The sequence below is a fragment of the Manis pentadactyla genome, chromosome 11 (genome assembly GCF_030020395.1).
Source record: "Manis pentadactyla isolate mManPen7 chromosome 11, mManPen7.hap1, whole genome shotgun sequence".
Taxonomy (NCBI): Eukaryota; Metazoa; Chordata; class Mammalia; order Pholidota; family Manidae; genus Manis; species Manis pentadactyla.
The window spans coordinates 63529998-63555607 of record NC_080029.1 but is presented as its reverse complement, the minus strand read 5'-3'; the positions used below and the strand labels follow the sequence as shown (position 1 = coordinate 63555607).

The 25610-nt window shown below is 33.9% G+C and overlaps 1 protein-coding gene across 5 annotated transcripts in view; it reads right to left on the bottom strand.

Annotated features, from left to right (window-relative positions):
- RALGAPA1 (Ral GTPase activating protein catalytic subunit alpha 1) overlaps window positions 1-25610 on the bottom strand; it is a 272386-nt gene that overhangs the window by 225773 nt on the left and 21003 nt on the right. For all 5 annotated transcript variants that reach the window (XM_036881215.2, XM_057488494.1, XM_057488495.1 and 2 more), the window contains 6 exons: window positions 20338-20381; window positions 19441-19618; window positions 17878-17993; window positions 9385-9523; window positions 8150-8358; window positions 6280-6519 (listed from right to left, as the gene is read on the bottom strand). In XM_036881215.2, coding sequence (XP_036737110.2) covers window positions 6280-6519; window positions 8150-8358; window positions 9385-9523; window positions 17878-17993; window positions 19441-19618; window positions 20338-20381 — 926 coding nt within the window. The remainder of the gene's footprint in view (window positions 1-6279; window positions 6520-8149; window positions 8359-9384; window positions 9524-17877; window positions 17994-19440; window positions 19619-20337; window positions 20382-25610) is intronic.

Genomic DNA, 25610 nt, shown 5'->3' with positions numbered 1-25610 from the left:
AGATAAACAAAGGCTCAAGGAATGTATAACCACTACAACAGCAATACAGCATAGGTTAAAAGAACTGCTGTAGGTGGAAATGTTCTTAAGCCTAAATAATTTACATCAGTGAAGATAAACCCACAGTAAAGGTAGAAGACCAATTACTTATAAAGCAAATATGAAATGAACTAGTAAAACCAACTATACACAAAATCAGTCGAGAGATACACAAAAAATGCAGATTATGACATCTAATACATTAAGTGTAGAGGAGGAAAAAGAAAAGTATTTTTTAGATTTTGTTTGAAATAGAGCAATCATCAATTTAATACACACAGTTATATTGTTAGGAAACTATCAAGGAACGTTATGATAAACAAAAACCAAAAGCCTATGATAGAAACAGAAAAAACTAAAAAGAGAAATCCAATCACACCACTTAAGATAACCTACAAAAAACAAGACAAGAGTATAAGAAAAAAAGAACAGACACGAACTACAAAAACCATAAAACAATTAATAAAAAGGCAGTAAAATGATATTGCTACATATATATCAGTAATTACCTTAAATGTAAATAAGTGAAAATGTAAATGTAAATAAAAACACACCAATCAAAAGACATAGGGTGGCAGAATGGACAAAGAAACAAGACCAATCTATATGTTGCCTACCAGAGACTCACTTCTGACTTAAAACACATACAGAGTGAAAGTGAAGGGATGGAAAAGGATACTTCACGAAAATGATAGAAAAAAAGCAGGAGTATCAGTACTTACATCAGACAAAATGGATTTCAAAACAAAAAAAGTAACAAAAGACAAAAAGGATATTATATAATAATAAAGAGATCAGTCCAAGTAGGGGATATAACAATTATAAACATCTATACATCCAACAGAGGAGCACCTAAATATGTAAAACCAATACTAACAGAATTAAAGGGGGAATATCTTGTAACTCATCAATATTAGGGGACTTGAACACACCATTTACATCCATGGACAGATCAACCAGACAGAAAATAAATAAGGAAACACAGGCATTGAAAAATACATTAGATCAAATGGACTTTAAGCTATCTACAAAACATTTCACCCCAAAGCAACAGATTACACATTTTTCTCAAGTGCATATGGAACGTACTCCAGAACAGATCACACAGTAGGCCACAAGAAGAGCCTCAATAAATTAAAAAGGATTGAAGCAAGCAGCTTCTCAGACAATGGTATGAAACTAGAAATAAATTGCACTAAGAAAACAAAAAAGCCTACAAACACATGGAGGCTAAACAACATTCTTCTAAATAATCAATGGATCAATAAACAAATTAAAGTAAAGCAGACATCAAGCAATACATGGAAACAAATGAGAAAACAAAAATTCAACAGTCCAAAATTTATATGATGCCACAAAAGTGTACTAAGAGAGAAGTACATAGCAATATAGGCCTACCTCAAGAGATTAGAACAATTGCAAATAAACAGTCTAAACTCATAAAGAAATTAGAAAAAGAAGAAGAAATAGAACTCAAAGTTAGTAAAAGGAGGGACATAATAAATACCATAGCAGAAATAAATAAAATAGAGAGGAATAAAACAATAGAAAAAAATCAATAAAACTAATAGGTGGGTCTTTAAGAAAATAATCAAAATAAAGCCCTAGCCAGAGTTATCAAGGAAAAAAAAGAGAGAGTACACAAATAAACAAAATCGGAAATGAAGAAGGAATACTAAAAACAAGATACCATAGAAATACAAAGAATTATTAGAGAATACTGTGAAAATTTATATGCCAATAAACTGCACAACCTAGAAGAAATGGACAAATACCTAGAAAATTACAACCTCCCACAAATGATCAAGGAATAAACAGAAAATCTGAAAGAACCAATTACCAGTAATGAAATTGAGTTGTTAATCAAAACACTCCCAAAAAACAAAATTCCAGGACCAGATGGGCTGAATTCTACCAAACATTTAAAGAAGAGTTAATACCAATCTTCTTAAAGTATTCCACAGTGTAGAAGAGGGGAGAATGCTTCCAAACTCATTCTATGAGGCTAGCATCACTCTAATACCAACACCAGACATAGACACCAGAAAAAAAGAAAATCACACACCAGTATCTCTGATGAACATAGATGCAAAAATACTCAACAAAATACTAGCAAACTGAATTTAAAAATACATCAAAAGGATCATCCATCATGACCAAGCAGTATGTATTTCAGGGATGCGAGGATGATACAATATTCTTAAATCAATCGATGTAATATCAATTAAGAAAAAGGATAAAAACCTTATGATCACTTTCATAAGTGCCAAAAGAGCATTTGACAAAATTCAACATTCATGATAAAAACTCTCAACAATATGGATGTAGAGGGTACATACCTCAACATAATAAAGCCCATATATGACAAATCCACAACTAACATCATAGTCCATGGTGAAAAGTTTAAAGCTTTACCTCTTTTGATCGAGAACAAAACAAGGATGTCCATTCTCCCCACTTTTATTCAACATTGTACTGGAGGTCCTAGCACGGCAATCAGATAGCCAAATAGATAAGAGGCATCCAAATTGGTAGGGAAAAAGTTAAACTGTCACTATTTGCAGATGACATGATGACATGATATTATTTACAGGAAACCCTAAAGACTCCACCAAAAAACTAATAGAATTACTAACTGAATTCAGCAAAGTTGCAGGATACAAAATTAATAGACAGAAATCTGTTGCATTCCTATAAAATAATAACAAACTAGCAGAAAAAGAAAGCAGGAAAGCAATTTCATTTATAATTGTATCAAAAAGAATTAAATACCAGGGAATAAACCTAACCAAGAAGGTGGAAGACCTATACTCTGAAAACTATCAGATACTCATGAGAGAAATTAAAGATACAAATAAATGGAAATCTTTCCCATATTCATGGACAGCAAGAATTAATATTATCAAAATGGCCATCCTACCCAAAGCAATTTACAGATTCAGTGCAATCCTTATCGAAATACCAATGGCATTTTTCAATGAACTAGAGCAAATAGTTCTAAAATTCACATGAAACCACAAAAGACCCCAAATAGCCAGAGTAATCCTGAGAAGAAAGATTAAAGCTGGGGGGATTATACTCCCCGACTTCAAGCTCTACTACAAAGCCACAGTAATCAAAGCAATTTGGTACTGGCACAAGAACAGAACCATAGATCAATGGAACAGACTACAGAGCCCAGATATAAACCCAAGCATATATGGTTAATTAATACATGATAAAGGAGCCATGGACATACAATGGGGAAATGACAGCCTCTTCAACAACTGGTGTTGGCAAAACTGGACTGTTACATCCAAGAGAATGAAACAGGATTATTGCCTAACCCCACACACAAAAGTAAACATGAAATAGATCAAAGACCTGAATGTAAGTCATGAAACCATAAAACTCTTAGAAGAAAACATAGGCAAAAATCTCTTGAACATAATAAGCATGAGCAATTTTTTCCTGGACAGATCTCCTAGGGAGGGAAACAAAAAAATGAAAAAGTGGGACTTTATCAAACTAAAATGTTTCTGTACAGCAAAGAGCACCAGTAACAGAACAAAAAAACAAACTATATACAGTATGGAAGAATAGATCTGTACATAATTTTTCCAATAAAGGGTTAACATCCAAAATATACATAGAACTCATACACCTCAACACCAAAAAAGACAAATGACCCAATTAAAAAAATGGGTGGAGAACCTGAACAGACATTTCTCCAAAGAAATACAAGTGGCCAACAGGCACAGGAAAACATGCTCCACATCAGTAATCATCAGGGAAATACAAGTCAAAACTACAGTAAGATACCACCTCACACCAGGAAGAATAGCCACTACCCAAAGGACAAGAAATAACAAGTGTTGACAAAGATGTGGAGAAAATGGAACCCTCCTACACTGTTGGTGGGAATGTAAATTGGTGCAGCCACTATGCAAAGTAAGTGGAGGTTCCTCAAAAAACTAAAAACAGAAGTACTATATGACCCAGTAACTCCACTTCTAGGAAATGACCAAAAGAAAACAAAAAACACTGATTTGAAAAGATATATGCACCTATGTTTATCACCACATTATTTACAATAGCCAAGATGTGGAAGCAACCAAAGTGTCCATCAATAGATCAATGGATAAAAGACAATGTGGTATATATACACAATGGAATATTACTCAGCCATAAAAGATATCCTGCCATTTGAGACAACATAGATGGACCTAAAGGTATTATGTTAGGTGAAATAAGCAGGTGGAAAAAGACAAATACCATGTGATTTTACTTATATATGGAATATAAAAACAAAAGAAAACAAAATGAACAGAACAGCAGTAGATTCTTAGACCCTGAGAAGTAACTGATGGTTTCCATGGGAGAGGGGTTGGGGTAGGTGGGTGAGGGGGATAAATAGGCACAAAAATTCTTAATCATAGTATAAGTTGGTCATGGGGATGATAGTGCAGCATGGAGAATACAGTCAATGGTTCTGTAACATCATTCTACATTGACAGAGAGTAACTGTACTAGCTGGGGTGAGGACTTAATAAAGTGGGTAACTGTAGATCACTGTTGTATACTTGAAACCAATATATTGTCTATCAACAATACTTCAATTAAAAAAAAATCTTTTTGGAAGATACACATTGCTAGATAATGCATAGGTCAAAGAAGGCATTAACATGACAATTAGAAAATATTCAGAAGTGAATAATAAAAAAATGCTACTTATCAAAATTTGTAGAATGTCTCAAAACTACATATATGGGGAAAATGTTGCCTCAAAAATGCTTATAAGAGAAAATGTGAGGCTAAAATTAATTAGCTGGGAAAAAAATCACCAGATAAAATCAAGAAAAGTAGAAAGGAGAAATAACAAGGAGCAAAAATTAATAAAAGAGAAAAACAAACATAAAACATAAAGGATCAACAAAGCCAAAAGTTCATTCTGGCAAGAGCCATCAAGAAAAAGACAAAGGAGGGACAAATATTAATGGTAATGAAAAGGAGGAAATGAATATAAATGCTCCCAAAATTAAAAAGATTATGAAAGAATATAATAAACTTACCAACAAATTGGTAAACATATACAATGAACAAATTCCTACAAAAATAAACTTACTCAAACTGACTCAAGCATGAGAAAATGAGTAATTATGTAAGCTTTAAATTTTCCCACAAGTAAACTATTCCAGCATTATTTATCAATTATCTTTCCTTTCCCACTTGTCATATGTGCTGATAACACAACCCTTAAACTTGGGAACTAGAACCACTGCCAATGCTAGAAAGAATGTTCTGGCAAGTTTGTTTAACTTAGGCTAACAAGCTAATGCTACCTCATGCTTTGTTGTATATATCAATAAACGTGTAAGAGATGAAAATTTGCTCTGCCTGAAGAGCTCCCTGTCATGTGAAGGCATTACGGCACAGAACAAAAAGCACTGACATGGAACCAGGATCTGGGAGTTTGAGTCCCGGATCTACCACTTACTTGCTGTGAGACTTGAATGATCCCCTTCAGCTACAAAACTCAATGATGTTTACCTGCAAAAGTTAAGTACCTTTGCTATTAAGAGCAAATGATTAGTTGTCATAAGGTTTATTTTCCATAAAATTTCTATGTAACTGAGAATGTGCAATTAGGAATTTCTTTCTAGCTTATCTTTATGTGAAATGGCTTCTATTCTTTTTCTTTCCCTTTCCTTATTTATTTTATTCCCCAAATAATATCTTAAGGAACTTTAATTTCAGAATGCCTTAAGCAACTTTAATTTCAGAATGCCTTAAAGGACAAAACTGAGATTGAATGGAGAATAAAGGCAATGAAAACATTGCTTCTTACATCCACAAACCACTTTTTATTGATTGGAGAGTGAAAAATAAAATAATTTTACTATAAGTCATTAATAAAATGTTAGTTAAAGGGGTAGTGAAAAATAAAATAATTTTATTATAAGTCATTAATAAAATAACAGCACGAAAAGTTTCAAACCATCAAGTGAATAACTAAGAAAATTATTCTGGTAACAGGAGTATGGGGTTAAGGGGGTAGTTATGAAACAAATCATCATAAACTAAAAAATATACATAGTAGTTTTAATCTAAAGGATTAGATGTAGTAAATTTTAAAAACTAAGTACAAACTTTAAAAAACATTTCCACAAAGAGTAAATTTTAAATAGCTAAAAGAAACGATATTCAATATGAATAGCCAAAGTTTGTATTACAAATTTAAAATATTAAGAGGTATTTTACCTGACGAAAAATCTCTGTGACAAAGTTTACATTACTTCTTTTAGAGGAAAAAACTCTACGAACTATTTCAATGTCTGTGAGATGTTCTTCATCAATACTACAGAGACTAGATGAGCTAGGTTCTCGTTCCGTCAGAGTGCTTGTATTGGAATGAGACTGTTCTGGTTCTGTAGTTCTATCTGTTTTATCAGCACTGTCATTTTTGTTTTCTTCTCTGGATACCAAACTAGCAGCTGCTCTCTAAAATAAAAACAAAAGGGGGAGAACATCATAATCATTCAACTCAGTACTCAGCTTTCTAATAACAAATACTGGCAGAACCCAAAGCACTGCTCAAGTAACTTAGAGCACTGCTTAAAATCTGGGCTAGTTTCATTTAGAATCCACTCTAAATAATCAATTGACAATGCAAATAACATCACCTAAGTGATACAGTAATAGTTATCATTTATCCATCTTTAATTAAATTTTTTTTTGGTATATTTGCAGTACAAATAAGTCATTAATTAAAGCTGGGTAAAGGAGTAATGCAGATGGAATTATCCTGGATCTTCAATAATAAATAGATAGATAGATAGATAGATAAATAAATGTTGGACTATTTACTCAATAAAGTCTTAATGTTTAAAATCATCTCTATTAAATAAGAACTTCTTAAGCAAACATACAAAAGAAAGAAGAAAATTATGACAGAAGAAGAAATGAAGCTAAAAGAAAATATTAGGTAACTCAAGAGAAAATCCATATTTTAATAACAATAAAATTTTCACCATGACTGAAGATGAAGTCTAAACCTAGGGAAAAAATAAGTCTGAAGGTAATAATGAAAAGAAAATACTACCATACTATGATAGGAGCAGCATTATTTGGCATGGCAAATTACTTTCTGTTAAATTACTAGACTTTTGGTCTGTGCTTTGTCATCTATAGACTCCAAGAGTTTAAGTAAATGATCTCCAATATGCCTTCCCAATCAAAAAACTCTACGATCTTAGTTCATTAAGTTCAGGGATCAGAAAAATAGTTCCGCTTGAGAGTATCTACATTTAATAATTCTTTGTAGAGAAATTCGAACAAAGTTTTAGAGAACACACACCACATGGTTTGCTATAAACAGAAGGCTGAAGGAAATAAAAGTCAAATTTTCTGAATGCTAACAAACTAAACACACTTTATACCTCCATTTTTAAAAGATTTAAGAAGTCATACAAAAAACACAGTACAAGATTTTTAAAGACTAAATGATGAAATCTGAAAAAAGGAAAATAAAAATAGTAAAAAAAAATTATAGATAGGTTCAGGAAAAACATACATTGAGAGAAAAGTAGAAAGTGAAAAGAAGTGTAGAAAAGAGGGCAACTACTTAATTAAAAATAACAGAATTTTAAATATTAGTTCCTCCATTATATAGCTTTAATTTTACATCACATTTCTAGACTCAGTGTCCCTGTTGAGAAAAAGGAGAGTGAGATGGGGACAAGACTTTAAAATTAGCATTCTGTGAATGCCTAGAAATCTAAAAAGAAATATGAAGGTCCTATAAGCACTTGATTTGCAAACTGTTTCCAATTTTAAGATTTTAATTACACAATTCAAACTATTTTTATTAGTACAATTCAGGATATTTTTAGTACTGCACAATTGACAGAATACAGAAATTAGTAGCTGAGATTCATATATTACTGAAATTATCTTCTATGCCTTCCAAGTTTTACCTTTTTATTGAGGAAATATTTTTATACTAAGAAAATATCACTATTAACTTAAAATTTCATGTTTTAAATGTGTTTTATACCTAAACTAATTGAAATCAGTGGACAAATTTCTTAAGCCTTTCAACTTTAACAAGCTTGACCTATGTGTGTGTTACCTGAATATTCTTTGGCAAGACTTCACCTTCCATCCCAGGAATATGAGGTCCTGTATGAGGCTTTGGCTCAAGCCAGAAAGAAACCAGCCAACGAATGACAATAACACGAGCCTTAATGAAAGGCTCCTTTGTACAATAGATTGCTTCACTGGTTTCAGCATCCTTCTTTATCATGACATAATGTGGCTTTGGTCTCATTTGTGGGATATCTATGCAAAATAAAAGGAAAACAAAAACAAAAATGAGAAGGAAATTATACTTCAGATAAATCTACATTTTTAAACATTTGAAAAAACACTATGATGATACTCTGGTTTTATAAGTAGATTTAAATGTAGGCATTTTAAAATAATTTGCTAGATACTAGTATGGGGTCTAGAAAAGTGAACCACATATGGCTGGTATATCATTTAAAGACTCAATGAATCCTAAGTACAGAGAAGCTTCCAGAGTCATTTAAAATGAATTAGAACTCACTTCAATTAACTTAAGACTGATAAATACATTCTGAAGTGATACAAAATATGAGAATTTTTCATTGATTTTCTTTACAGCAAAAACATTTTTAAAGCAAATATTCTTCCCAATAGCAAAATTCTGCTACTCTTACTAGTTTAAGTCATTTTACTAGCCCTAATGTTCATCTAAGCCTGCTAGTTGCTTACAGTTGGCAGACCTTAAAATAGAAACATCTTTCTGCAAAATGGACATTTGCACATACAGATTGCCAGTGCCTTCTATATATGGCAGAGGTCTGCTTCTAAACTAGGATTAGTCCACAGGGCTCTAGCTTCAAGGCTCCAAGAGACATCTTGGCATAGCCCCTAAATACTGGATAAGACACGATCAAAATAATGACAATGTAATTATTCATGTAGAATTTGAAAACGACATACTGAATTAAACCTTGGGGGACCTTAAAAAGGAAATTTACAATATACCTAACATTAATTAGACTTAAGTTTAATTTATAATCACAAATATCTCTGGTGGGCTAACTTTCCCATTAGGTGAGACCCTGAGTGTAAGTTTTTCAAAACTCTCTTCACTCCCAATGAAACTTTCTGATTAATAAAATTCCACTTTCAATATGAACCAAGGTATAATATCTCTAGCCAGTCAATATGAACATTAAATGTTATCAGTTTTCTGCAGGTAACAAGTGCCAACTTTACACTGAAGTTATGTTTTTTCTTTTATCTCATCTTTCAGAAAATTCCAAAGACTATACCTACCAAGTACAGGATGATATAAGCTGTTTTCCTTGCACATGTTTGGAAAAATATAAGGCAGGTAATATTTCTTAAAGTGTGAAAACAAAAATGAAAATCCCCTTTCTTGGTTTTCTTTGTTCTTCCATTCTAAACTTTTTACCTAAAAATAAACAATTAGAATAATTTCAGAAGAAACAATTATTAGCTACTATAAATAAGCTCATAAAAGGTTACTTAAGCAATATACTGAACTGTTACACTGTAAAGCTATATAGCTAAATGTAAATGTGTGTGTACATATGTATATGTACATAAATATATAAAAACAAATTTTTAAATTGGTCTAATGCCATATAAATGCATTATATATATTTTAAAATACCTTGTAAGAAAATATTCTATGGAAAACTATCAAAGTTGACTCAAAACTTGGTTCTTCTAATTTCAAAAATTTCCTATTTGCCCCTTCCTGAATGATTCAGCCTTAAAAGTCATACAAAATAGGCATATGTGAGAGGAAGATGGGAAACAGTGAAAATAGAAGCAGTCCAGTGCAGGTAATCAGAACATGTCCACAAGAAGCAGGGCATCTTTGAAGAGAATATAGGAGAGGCAGGAGCCCAGTGGGGGACTCAAAGCCTAAGACCAGTGAGGACAGTGTCCAGAAAATGGGAGGGGAAGGTACAGAAGGGGTAAAATATACAGTATGAGAATCCCAGTAGGGTGAGGAAGAAATATATCTATGTAGGGGGATTGTAAAGGCCCAGAATGGGCCACAAGAAGAACCACTACACACTCATTTTAGAATGGCTAAAATTACAGACTGATGATTCACACTGTTGGTGAGGTTGTAAAGCAACTTCAAGGCTCATACATTGCTGGTGGAAAGTACAAAGATACAACCATTTGAAAAACAGCCTGACATTGTCTTAAAAAGTCAGTATATACCTGCTATACAGCCCAGCCATTCCACTCCCAAGTATTTACCCAATGGCAACACAAGGACTCGTTTAACAACGTTCACAGCAGTTTTATTTGTAATAGCCAATAATTAGATGACTAGACAACAAATCATGGTATATCCACATTATTGGAAGCTATTCAGCAATAGAAAGGACCAAACTAACGATACATACAACAAATGGGTGATTTGTAAAATAATTATGCTGAAAGAAGCCAGAACAAAAAAAGTACTTACCATATGATTTCATTTATATGAAAACATGGAAAATGCAAACTATAGTGACATAGACTAGATCACTGATTGCCTAGAAATGGGGTGATGATAGGTAGAAATATACGGATTACAAGGAGATCTGAGAACTTTCAGGGAAGATAGAAATGTTCATTATTTGACTGTATTCATGGTTTCATAGGTGTAGACATATAATAAAATTCATCAAATTGTGTATTTCAAACATTGCAGTTTATTATATGTCAATTATATTTCAATAAACCAGTAAGACAATTTTTAAAGTGTTTATGAAGTAGTTTTTTTTTTAAAGAAAAATTGGTGATAATAATGACAACAACTACCCAATATAGAACACTTACTGTGTGTCATGCACTTTTTAATTCTAAGTACTTCTCATTAATTTTTAAGAGTCAAACACCAAAATGGGACAGGTATTTTTATATCTATTTTAAGCATAGAAAGGTTAAGTAATTTGCCAGGGTCACAATACCAGTAAAACATACACAATCAGGATTCAAACCCTGGCAATCTTGTTCAGGGTCCAAATTCTTATAACATTAGTTTCTAAGGTATAGGGAATTCCTGTGTTTGTAACAGTTACAAGAATTATGCATGTGCTAAGAGTGCATTCATCAATCAGGACATGCACATTTCAGATCTAGAGATGAATACATGCACCTACAGATTTTAAAAGTACAAAGGGGTTAAGGGGTAAATTATATTTCCCTCACCTCCACTTCATCTTCAGCCCACCTCCCTGTTGCCGTCTTTTAGCAGATTGATCCCTAAATCACACAATGGTAAATTTTTCATTTAAAGTAGAACAGTTGAGGAGAGTTGATTAAAGATGGTAGCATGAGAGGTGAGACAAAGACCTCCTCCTAAAACCACATATAATACGAAAATATAATACAACCCTGAAAGAGCAACAAAAAGAAGGTTGCACCAGACTGCATACACCTAGAGAAAAGAGCAGACCTCACGCAACAGGATAATGTACCAAAGCTATGACCCAGTGGGACCCAAGCCCTTCTCCAACCCCAGCTCACCAGTGGGAGGAAGAGAAACAGAGCAGGGAGGGAGTGGAGGCCTGGGAATGTTCAACACCTAGCCCTAGAGATCTGCTCTGGGAGCACGAACCTACATTGCATGGTGCTCTGGTGATCACAGGGGTTGGAAAGCTAAGACAGGCGGAATACCTGGAGAGATGGAGATTCCAGCTGCTTGAGGAAAACAGGGATTCATATCCGGCTGATCTGGATGTGCAGTCTGAGAGACTTTCTAAAAGCGAGAGGGCTGCTAAATGGGCAAGGACTGCACAGAGCTTAATGCTCAGGAGAAAGGACAGGCAGACAAAATTATCCAGGTGGACTCTGCCCAGCAGCTTAGGAGCTTAAATGATCTTCAGGAGCTCCATTCCCTTGGCTAGTTATGCAGCTACAAGGTCCCCCATCGTGATATGCAGCCTGCTGTGTCTTCGTCCTGGCTAGCCTGCACCTGGCTCTCAAACCGGCAACCCCTGCCCTGGCGTCAAGCAAACCAGAGGGAAGCACTGCCTACAGCAGCTATAAACACAAAGCACAGAGGCTTACACCTGTGTGTTCACCCACTGGTTCTGGCAGTGGAGACAGGCATAGCAGCCAGAAAGCAGGAAACAGCTCTTTCCTCCCTCCAGCCACCAACACTGCTCCCCTGTGACTCCCGACATTGCTTCAGGGACTAAGTAGCTCCACACAGTAGAGCTTCTGGGCACGAGAGAGCACCACAGACAAATACGAAACATCAAAGTAACCTGGATCAAAACAAAATCTCAACACCAGAGAAAGGACTGAGTGAGACTGATTTAATAAATTTTCCTGAACGAGACTTCAAAATAAAAATCATAAACATGCTCATGGAGGTACAGAAAAACATTCAAGAACTCAGGAACGAATTTAGGATGGAGATACAATCATTGAAGAGCACAATGGAGGGAATCAAAAGCAGATTAGATAAAGTGGAGGAGACAATAAGTGAAATAGAAACTAGGGAAAAGGAATACAAAGAAGCTGAGGCACAGAGAAAAAAGGATCTCTAGGAATGAAAGAATATTGAGAGAAGTGTATGACCAATCCAAACAGAACAATATCTGTATTATAGGGGTACCAGAAGAAGGAGAGAAAAAGACATAGAAACTGTCTTTGAGGAAGTAATTGCTGAAAACTTCCCCCAATCTGGGAAAGGAGATAGTCTCTCAGGCCATGGAAGCGCACAGATCTCCCAACACAAGGGACCCAAGTACAACAACAGTAAGACATATAGTAATTAAAATGGCAAAGATTAAGGATAAGGACAGGGTATTAAAAGAAGCCAGAGAAAGAAATAAGATCACATCCAAAGGAAAACCCATCAGGCGATCATCAGACTTCTCAGCAAAAACCTTACAGGACAAAAGGAACTGGCATGATATATTTAATGCAATGAAGCAGAAGGGCCTCGAACCAAGAACACTCTATCCAGCAAGATTATCATTTAAATTTGAAGGAGGGATGAAACAATTTCCAGATAAGCAAAAGCTGAGAGAATTTAGCTACCAAAAACCGTATCTACAGTGTATTTTAGAGAGACTGCTACAGATAGAAGTGTTCCTAAAGTTAAATAGCTATCACCAGAGGTAATAAAAAGGGATAGACGAATAGTACAAAATATGATACCAAATATATACAGAATGGAGAAGGAAAAAATGGAAGGGAAAAAAAAGAACCTTTAGACTGTGTTTGTAATAGCATACGAAGTGAGTTAAGTTAGACTCTTAGATAATAAGGAAGCTTCCCTTGAACCTTTGGTAACCACGAATCTAAAGCCTGCAATGGCAATAAGTACATACCTATCGATAATCACCCTAAATGTAAATGGTCTGAATGCACCAATCAAAAGATATAGAGTCACTGAATGAATAAAAAAACAAGACCCAACTATATACTGCCTACAAGAGACTCACCTCAAACCCAAAGACATACACAGACTAAAAGTAAAGGGATGGAAAAAGATATTTCATGCAACTAATAGGGAGAAAAAGCAGGAGTTGCAGTATTTGTGTCAGACAAAATAGACTTTAACACAAGGAAAGTCACAAGAGACAAAGACGGACATTACATAATGATAAAGGGGTCAGTCCAACAAGAGGATACAACCATTATAAATATCTATGCACCCAACACAGGAGCACCTACATATATGAAACAAATACTAACTGAATTAAAAGGGGAAATACAATGCACTGCATTCATTCCAGGAGACTTCAACATACCACTCACTTCAAAGGACAGATCAACCACACAGAAAATAAGTAAGGACACAGAGACACTGAACAACACATTAGAACAGATGGACCTAACAGACATCTACAGAACTCTCCACCCAAAAGCAGCAGGATACACATTCTTCTCAAGTACACATGGAACATTTTCAAGAACAGATCATATAATAGGCCATGAAAAGAGCCTCATTAAATTCAGAAAGATTGAAATTGTACCAATCAGCTTCTCAGACACGGGTATGAAACAAGAAAAAAAAAAGCAAAGAAAATGAAAAAGCCTACAAACATATAGAGACTTAACAGCATGCTCCTAAATAACCAATGAATCAATTACCAAATAAAAACAGAGCCCAAGCAATATATGGAGACAAATGACAACAATAATTCAACAACACAAAATCTGTGGGACACAGCGAAGGTGGTGCTAAGAAGGAAGTATATTGCAATACAGGCCTACCTCAGGAAAGAAGAATATTCCCATATGAACGCTCTAAACTCACAATTAACAAAACTAGAAAAAGAAGAACAAATGAGGCCCAAAGTCAGCAGAAGGAGGGACATAATAAAGATTAGAGCAGAAATAAATAAAATTGAGAAGGACAAAACAATAGAAAGAATCAGTGAAAGCAGGAGCTGCTTTTTCGAGAAAATAAACAAAACAGATAAACCCCTAGACAGACTTATCAAGAAAAAAAGAGTCTACACACAAAAAGAGAATCAGAAATGAGAAAGGAAAAATCACTACGGACACCACAGAAATACAAAGAATTATCAGAGAATACTATGAAAAACTGTATGCTAACAAACGGGATAACCTAGAAGAAATAGATAACTTTCTAGAAAAATACAATCTTTCAAGGCTGACCCAGAAAGAAACAGCAAATCTGAACAGACCAATTACTAGCAATGAAATTGAATTGGTAATCAAAACACTACCTAAGAACAAAACACCAGGACCAGATAGCTTCACCACTGAATTATATCAAACATTTAGTGAAGATCTCATACCCATCCTCCTTAAAGTTTTCCAAAAAGTAGAAGAGGAAGGAATACTTCCAAACTCATTCCACAAGGCCAGCATCACCCTAATGCCAAAACAAGGCAAAGACACCACAAAAAAAGAAAATTACAGACCAATATCCTTGATGAACATAGATGCAAAAACTCAATAAAATATTAGCAAACCGAATTCAAAAAAACATCAAAAAGATCATCCATCATGATCAAGCAGGATTTATTCCAGGGATGCAAGGATGGTACAATATTAGAAAATCCATCAACATCATCCACCACATCAATGAAAAGGACAAAAGCCACATGATCATCTCCATAGATGCTGAAAAAGCATTCGACAAAATTCAACATCCATTCATGATAAAAACTCTCAACAAAATGGGTATAGAGGGCACGTACCTCAACATAATAAAGGCCATATATGATAAGCCCACAGCCAAAATCATAATTAACAGCGAGAAGCTGAAAGCCTTTCCTTTCAGATCGGGAACAAGACAAGGATGCCACTCTCTCCACTTTTATTCAACATAGTACTGGAGGTCCTTGCCACAGCAATCAGACAACACAAAGAAATAAAAGGCATCCAGATTGGTAAAGAAGAAGTTAAACTGTCACTGTTTGCAGATGACATGATATTGTACATAACAAACTCTAAAGAATCCACTCCAAAACTACTAGATCTAATATCTGAATTCAGCAATGTTGCAGGATACAAAGTTAATACACAGAAATCTGTTGCACTCCTATACACTAATGATGAACTAACCAAAAGAGAAATCAGGAAAATAATTCCATTCGCAATTGCATCAAAAAGAATAAAATACCTAGGAATAAACCTAACAAAGGAAGTGAAAGACCTATACAACGAAAACTATAGGACACTTATGAGAGAAATTAAAGAAGATACCAATAAATGGAAACACATCCCATGCTCATGGATAGGAAGAATTAATATTGTCAAAATGGCCATCCTGCTTAAAGCAATCTACAGATTCAATGCAATCCCTATCAAAATACCAACAGCATTCTTCAATGAACTAGAGAAAATAATTCTAAAATTCATATGGAATCACAAAAGACCCTGAATAGCTAAAGCAATCCTGAGAAGGAAGAATACACTCCCCAACTTCAAGCTCTACTACAAAGCCACAGTAATCAATACAATTTGGCACTGGCACAAGAATAGACCCATAGACCACTGGAACAGACTACAGAGCCCAGATATAAACCCAAGTACATATGGTCAATTAATACACGATAAAGAAGCCATGGACATCAATGAGGAAATGACAGCCTCTTCAACAAATGGTGCTGGCAAAACTGGACAGCTACATGCAAGAGAATGAAACTGGATTATTGTCTATCCCACACAAACGTAAACTTGATATGGATCAAAGACCTGAATCTAAGTCATGAAACCATAAAACTCTTAGAAGATAACATTGGCAAAAATCTACTGAATATAAACATGAGCAACTTTTTTCTGAATGCATCTCCTCAAGCAAGGGAAACAAAAGCAAAAATGAACACACGGGACTACATCAAGCTAAAAAGCTTCTGTACAGCAAAGGACACCATCGACAGAACAAAAAGGCATCCTACAGTATGGGAGAATATATTTGTAAATGACATATCCAACAAGAGGTTAACATCCAAAATATATTAGGAACTCACATCCCTCAACACCCAAAAAGCAAATAACCCAATTAAAAAACCCATATCAAGAAGATATGAACAGACAATTCTCCAAAGAAGAAATTCAGATGGCAACAGGCATATGAAAAGATGCTCCACATTGCTAATTATGAGGGAAACGCAAATAAAAACCACAATGAGATACCACCTCACACCAGTTAGGATGGCCAGTATTGAAAAGACGAACAACAAATGCTAGCAAGGATGTGGAGAAAGGGGAACCCTCCTACACTGCTGGTGGGAAAGTAAGCTAATTTAACTATTGTGGATAGCAATATGGAGGTTCCTCAAAAAACTAAAAATAGAAATACCATTTGACCCAGGAATTCCACTCCTAGGAATTTACCCAAAGAATATAATTTCTCAGATTCAAAAAGACATATGCATCCCTATGTTTATTGCAGCACTATTTACACTAGCTAAGATACGAAAGCAACCTAAGTGTCCATCAGTAGATGAATGGATAAAGAAGAAGTGGTACATATACACAATGGAATACTATTCAGCCATAAGAAAGAAACAAAGTCTATAATTTGCAACAATATGGATGGAGCTGGAGGGTATTATGCTCAGTTAAATAAGCCAGGTGGAGAAAGAAAGGTATCAAATGATTTCCCTCATTTGTGAAGTATAACAACGAAACAAAACAGCAACAGACTCACAGACTCCAAAAAGGGACTAGCGGTTACCAAAGGGGAAGGGTGGGGGAGGGTGGGCCGGGAGGGAGAGAGAAGGGGATTCAGGAGTATTACGATTGGCACACATGGTTTTGAGGGGATCAGGGGGAAGACAGTGTAGCAAAGAGAAGGCAAATAGTGTCTCTGTGGCATCTTACTATACTGAAGGGCAGTGACTACAATGGGATATGAGAGGGACACGATCACAGAGGTGAATGTAGTAACCACATTGTTTTTTCATGTGAAACCTTCATAAGAGTGTGTATCAATAAATGTTAATAAAATAAATAAATAAAAATTAAAAATTAAAAGATAAAAAAGTAGGACAGCTGATTATAAATGAAAGGATAAGATAGGAAACCCGACTGGCTCACATAAGAGGGTACATACACAAATAGTCTACTTTAAATATTTCTCTCTCCAGCTCCCTAAAAGGATCATAATCCCTTCAGTGATTATTATTTCAGGAAGGGCATATTAACACATATTTTCAACAGTAAAAATTTCAAATTCCTCCTTCAGGAAAAGAAGCAAAAAAAAAAACCTATACTGTAACAAAATAATGATAATGAAGGAAAAATGAATTACCCACACAGGCTACTTAAGGGGGTGATATCAAAGAAGATAACATGTACCTGAATTACTATGTATTTTAAAAGTGCTTCAAGAAAATAGCTTGTAAGATCTTCTTGTCCTTTATCTCCTGACTGTGGGGGGACAAGAGGAGTGATTTCCTCTATAGTAACTTGAGCTATCCAAAGACAAAAGATAATTAAAAAACAAATTTAGTAATAGAATAATATGACCCAAATTAAATATAACTGCAAAACATATATGCAATATGTACTGCTTGAAATGTTCTAATGATTGAATCTTGAAATAAATCTGAAGTCATCCTGATAGTCCATAACAACCATAAACTTCAAAATCAGCTATTTCATGAAAACTTGATTGTGGGACTGTAACACAGGGATAGACTGAGTAATGTCCCACTTGAGAAAGAATTTCACATGATACTTTAAAATTCACATTAAGAGCGCCCATTACAAAAATTCCATAATATGATGGGAAACATTAATAGTAATGTGCTTGAGACATTACTAGTAATGCGCTTATTCATCAATTAAAGAACAATCTGAGTACTCTAGGTAATGCTCATTCTTTAAGGTAGCCCCTCTAAGGATAAAATACTATTTCCCTCTCAAAAAGAAAAGTTAGTGTCTTAGTTCCTTGATTACAAAAGCACACTTATAAAATAAATTTTACATTTTTACTTTTCAGATATTCAAAAATATTCATTACAATAAATGCAGATTCAAGAAAATCAATCTACAAGCAGCTGAATTCTCTTAAATATAGGATTTCTTAAGCAGCACACTCACTACCTGGTTTAACAAACAGGGCCCTAAACGTGTTTCACAATAAATGTCAGTCAAGTAATTAAGTTCACAGAGATATATTTTTTGACAGTCCTCTTTGCACAGAGCAAAATCACTTACACTTCAGAGCACATCCAAATTAACTAAAGGATACAAGGTGAGAGATGAGAATTAGAAATTAAAGATAAATGTAAAATGTCTGTATTAACCATGTGTTTCTTCTGGTGCTTTGACATCAGGAGCCTGTTGGTCCTGGAGAAGAACGTCCCCTCCCAGGGTTAGCTAATTCCTAGAAATAGTAAATGACAGGCCCGACAGTGTGCCTTTCGTATGTAAATCAACCAGTTGAGAGAAGCCACACCTCTACCACCATCTCTGGCTCTCACACTCAGGGCCACAAACACCCCTGCCTAATCACCCTACAGCCTGGTCCCAGACAACTAGGAACAGCCCCTAAGCCCCAGAACACGCTGAAATTACCCAAACTGGTCAATCCTAGGCCTCCTTACCCTTCCTCACACATTCCTGCCTACAGAAACCACAGAAAGGGCTTTGCCCATGATACTCGCTCCCAGCCCTCCACCTCCCATTCCTGATGACCCTGGTGTGGCACGCCCCCTCCTCTTGGGAACTGTGAGTAACAAATTATTTTTCCAATGGCAATCATCTCCTGATCTGTTGGCCTCTTTGTAAAACCAGTATTTTAAAACATGGCCTTGGATTATCAGTTAATAAATGTACAAACATTTAAAAAATATATATTTACAAACTACATGGAAAATATTAAAATACTGACGTATAAGATCTCATGAATCTTACTTTCTTGAAGGTTGAGTGGAGGATTAATGAGATTATCTAGGGTTCGAGGTCCATGTTCAGATTGTGGTGCTGAAAATCCAGGGATTAAGCATGAAAACATCCAAAGCTGTTCTTTGCTGCAGTTATTCTGAAGAGCTTGCAACCATAGTAAGAAAAGACGAACACCTTCTCGCCTGATCTAAAATAAAATTTAAGAAGTAGTATTTTTATTTATAATAGAAATAGTTTCTTCCTTTTAAGGTCAAAATTCTCTAAAAGATGCACTTCACTAACCTAACCTCACTGGTAGCTTTGGAAATTACCACAGCTTTGTAACAGCCATTCAAACAACAGTCAAAGCTATTCAATTGCTGCTATCCTCATGATTTAGCCAGATAACAATTCCTTTGTACTGCTATACCTAAGCCTTGGTGCCAAAAACACCACAATGTGAAACTAGTATCTAACCGACAGCACAATGCTTTTGGACTGGGTAGCTTCTCCTACCCCAACACAATGAGTTAATATAAAAGAAGAAAAGAAATGAAATGAAATCAACATTTTATGTAAGTCCCCTATTTTCCCCTACATCTAAGAATAGCTATGATAATATGAAGAATAATTTGTTTAATGACTAAGTAATTTTTGTCTTCTTTGGACCACAAAGTATTTCTGGTGAATCAGTCAAGGCACTGACAAAAGTACAATATTTCAATAGCCTCGTCAACCTAGTTTATGTATTTTCATAGATGCTGAGTATGTTGTTATTATCTTAAGTGAATTCCCTTCAGTTAAGAGAACTGAAGACAATTTAAAATTCTTTAGGAAAAAGCTGATGTAGGAAAAGTAGAACAGGTGGGCTATGTATGCTTTATTCAATTTTTTAAAGGTCATGAAAAGGAAATATAAAGGTCATACCTTCAAGGAATTTCCTGTGTGAAGTAGTTTCTTTAAAATCAATCCTGAAAAGAAAACATGATTCTAAATATTCACATCTACTTATTTGTTTCTAAATGTCAGAGTTCTCGGTCAGACTTGAAAACACTTTAAAACAAGTCCTTGGCAATCTCTAAATTATTCTTGGTGACCTTGATATTCCTCTGGCCATAACCTTGAGACCAAAAGGCATATAAAAAGTCACCTTTTTAAAACACAGTTTATTGCAATTAAACAAAACAAGCCAAAACCCAAAACTGCATTTAATACAATGTACTTAGACTGAGAATACAATTTTCCAGCACTAAAACAAATAAAAACCACTGTATTTCCATTTAGTTAACCACATGATCATCTATAACTCTAATATTTCCTAACATGTTTCCATTGTACTAATTTTCTTCTTCAAAATATTCCTTTTTCTTTTAAATATTTTTTAAATATTCCTTTTTCTTTATGAAATATTTCAAGTCTAAAACAAAATCATGAAATTATATTAACAATCATCCAGAAATCTAATATTCAGTCTGAAAAAATCTAAACACTGTCCCATGTACAAATTTTCACTTATTTACATTATCTAGAATGTTTTATCTACTAGCACATGTATCATTGAAGACTCCTGTGAACCCAAGTGGAATCATTTTCCTCCTTCCCTCCAGAAGAAACCATTATCTAGATTTTGGAATTAATTATTTCCAAAAATATTTTTGTATTATTACTACTTAGTTATAAATGCATAAAATATTTAGAATTGGTTTAAAACCTTATACCCATAACAAGGATTTCTTCCAAAGCTATTTGTTCTAATTCTGTATTTTTTACTCTTTATTCTTTCTAATAACAACAAGATTACATGTATATATACAATACTTATTTTTATATATACAGATGACCCTTGAACAACACAGGTTTGAACTTATACATAAATTAAGTTTCGTCCACTTAATTAAGAGTCCACTTATACATAAATTTTTTTTCAGTGAATATACTGGAAAATTTGGGGGAATTTAGGACAATTTGAAAAAACTTGCAGATGAACTATATATTTAGAACTATTCAAAAAATTAAGAAGGTATGCTATGAGTGCGTAGTATATATGCAGATACTAAACTTTTTTATCACTTACTGCCATAAAATATATACAAATTCGTTATAAAGTTAGAATTTATCAAAATTTATGCACATAAACAGACCGTATGTGATACCATTTTAAAAAAATGTAAATACATATAACATACAAAATATACACATTAGTTGACTATATTATTGATAAGGCTGCCAGTCAACAGCAGGTCACTAGAAGTTAAGTTTATGGGCAGTCAAGTTACATGGGGAGTTTCAACTGCATGGGGGTCAGTGCCCCAACCCCGACATTTTCAAGGATGGAGTGTACACATAAAAACACATATAATGATCAAGCCTGTAACTTTATTGGGTTAAGTTTCATTTCTCATACAAAAATTAGCTGTAATGTTTCAACAAACTGTGTTGATCTATCTGTAATGCTCTTCCTCTGTTGAGCAAATTCAATTCCTTCAAGTAATACTATCAGTCCTGATTAGCTCCCCTAAAAATATATATATAAATATGCTAGATGCACTGTGGTATTGTGGATTTGCTCCTAGAACAGAAAAATAATTTAAGTGGAAAATAATCAAATCTGAGTAAATCTGGAGTTTAATTAATAGTGAAAAAACAAAAACAAACCCCCAAACCTTATATACATATGGTATCATACACGTCATTCCCTTAGTTGTTTTATATATGCAACATTATCTTCTGAAATTACATATACTGATTTAGGTAACTCTAATCCATTTTAATTGCAGTGTAACATTCCATTGTATGAATATATCATTCATCTTATTTATCCTCTTTATATTAGGACATTCAGTTTGTTTTCAATTTTTTGCTATCCCCCAAAATACTGTAATAAATGTTCTTGTTCATGATTCTCTGGTATGCATGTGATTTTCCCCAGCGTATAAAAATAGAAATGAACTTACTTTCAACTCTACTAAATATTGCAAGATTCTCTCCAAAGTAGTTCAGAAAATCAGCAGTACTACCAGCCATATATGAAAGTGCTGTGGTAACACATCCTTGGCAACCCAAAACACTGGAAGATGCCCTAATACTCACCAGTTTGATGAGTGTTAAATATCTTAATATATTTTCATTTGGTACTTCCTAGTGATACTATTGTTTCATTTAGCCATTCAAGTTTCTATAAAGTGTCATATCCTTTGTATATTTACTAGTTGTGTGGTTTTGTTTTGTTTTGTTTAATATGAGAGTTCCTTATACCTACTGGCTACTAATTCTGTCAGTTCTAAGAAGTGGAAATATATTTTCTTAAGCAACTCAGCTATGCTTTTATTGCTTAGGAGGGATGGTATCTTCTGATGTACAAAAATTTTTAATTTCAATGTAGACAATTCACCAATATTTTTTTTCCTAAGTGTAATTACTGTGTCTAAATAAATACTTCCCTACCTTAAAATTTTAGAGATAACCAAGGAGCAGCTTCATAAAGGTTTAAAGTGTTGCTTTTCACATTTAAGTCCTGAAATCCATTAGAAATTTATTTGTGTGGCAATAACAGAATTTTTTTACCCCCAAATGGAGAACCAATTGTAGTACCGACTCTTCTTTCAGGGTTTATAGTGAAATTAAATGCTACCTCAATCATATTTCAAGTTTTATGTGCATTCCTGGCTCTTCGGCTGGTGCTGATGTCCTTTTCCATTAGTCAACTAGTCTATCCCTGCACAAATAATTAGAACTGTGAAATACATCTTGTTACTGGGTAGGGAGATATCCAACAACATCCTCCCTCTCCCAGCTGTATTCTTCCATGTTGCTTTCGCTTTGATTTCCCATATAACTTCTAGTATAATCTTGTCAGGCTACATCAAAAAGTCCCTACAGGTTTTCGGAATGAGAACTGTTATCTTTGCACTATCAAGCCTATCCCCAGGAATATTGCATAAGATTCCATTTATTCAAGTTCTTTCTTGCTGTTCAATAATTATAACATTGCCATGTGTAAATCTACTATTTTAACTGGCTACAGAATATACATTCCCAAGTACATTGGAACATTGTCCAGGAGAGATTATTCTAGGCCATAAAATGTCTCAAAACTTTAAAAAGATTTAAATCAGATGAAGTGTATTTTCTGACCAAAAAGGAATTAAATTAGAAATCACAACAGAAAGAAATCTGTGATTAGCATCAAATATTTAAAAATTAAAAGAATAAAAACACTCTTAAATACACTATGGGTCAAAGAAACCAAAAAGGACATTAAAAAATATTTTCAATTGAATGAAAATAAAAACACACATATTAAAACATAGGATGAATTAAAGCAAAGCTTAAAGGTTAATTTATTGCCTTAAATGCCTATTTTTAAAAAGAAAGGTAAACCTGAAGAAAAATTTTTGAAAAATATAAAAAGACTAGAATGGAAATCAAATTAGGAATCAGGGAATAAATAGAGAAAATCAGCAATACCAAAGCTAGTTCTTTCAATGATCAACACTGATGACAAATGCTTAGTTAGACTGGTCAATAAAATTAGAGAGAACATGCATATTACCAAACTCAGAAATGAAATAGGGACTTCACTACTGACCCAATGGAAATGAAAAGGACTATTACAAGAAAATAATTTGAACAACTTTATACCAACAAATTTGGCAACTTAGATGAACTACACAAATTCCCAGAAAGACATAATTATCCAACCTGACTCAAAAAGAAATATAAAATCTAAATATATCTATAAAAGGTAAAGAAATATAATTAAATTATAAATCCTCTCACAAAGGACACATCCAGATGGCTTTACATGTGAACTCTACCAAATGTTTAAAGAAAAACAGCAATTGTTTACAAACTCTTTGAGAAAACAGAGGTGGAGGAAATACTTCCCAATCTATGTATGAGGCTATTGTTATCTTGATGATAAAGCCAGATAAAGACAGCACAAGAAAACAACACTACAGAGCACTATGTTTCATAAACACAGAGGCAAAAATCTTCAATAAATTATTAGCAATTTAGCAATATATTAAAAGGACTATAAATGGTTAACAAAGTGGGATTTGTATCAGGGATGCAAAATTGGTTTAACACTTTAAAAGCAATTAGCAAAATACACAATATTAATAAAATAAATGATGAAACCTCAAGTGACACTGACAATGACCATGTCAGTTGATGCAGAAAAAGCATTTGACAAAATACAATGCCCACTCATGATTAAAAACTCTCAACAAACCAGGAATAAAAGAGAATTTATTCAACTCAATAAACATCTACTGTAACAGCTAACATCACACATAATGGTGAAAGACTGACCACTTCTTCCTTACATCAGGAATAACACAAGAATGTCTGCTCTTACCACTTTTATTCAACATTATACTAGAGGAATAAACTAAAAAGAAAGGAAGAAGACATTAAAGGTACCAGATAGGAAATTAAAAAGCAAAACTATCTTAATTTGAAGTTGACATGATCCCATACACAGAACATCAAAAAAGAATCTACAGTAAGATAAACAGGAAAAGTGAACAAATTAATTATAATAAACAAGAAACAATATAAATGCCATTAATTGGCAAGTAAATAAGCAAAAAATGGTGTATCCATACAACATACTTGGCAGCAATAAAAAAGAATACAAATATAGGCTACAAATGGATAAAAAAATTGCTAACTGAAGGAAGCCAGGTGCAAACTGCCATAAACTGTATAATTTCATTTATATGAAACACCCAAAAAAGACAATTTATTAAGGACAGAAAGCAGACTGATGGTGGGACAGGCACTGACTATAAATGGGTTTTGAGAAATATTTTAGTGTGATGGAAATATTCTAAAACTAGGCTGTGGTGACTCTAAACATTTATAAGATAATTGAATTATTTATTTAAATTATACCTCAATATAGCTACTTTTAAAAATCAACTAGAGTCATTGGTTTATTTTCCTTTACACAAAGACAAAAAAGGAAAGAAATAGCTTTAGGATTCTTCTGGGTGACAAAGAAAAATAGCTATTTATGTATCTTCGCAAGTTAGACACTGGAATATTATTAACCATGACAACAAGATAGCCTAAAGGTCCTTTGGAGACTTAAGGCTACATTTCTTAGGAGACTAACAATAAACTTTTGAAGTACAGAAGTCTCAAGAAAAGTTTCTTCACAAACAACCTTCAAGGACATTTTTATGATTATG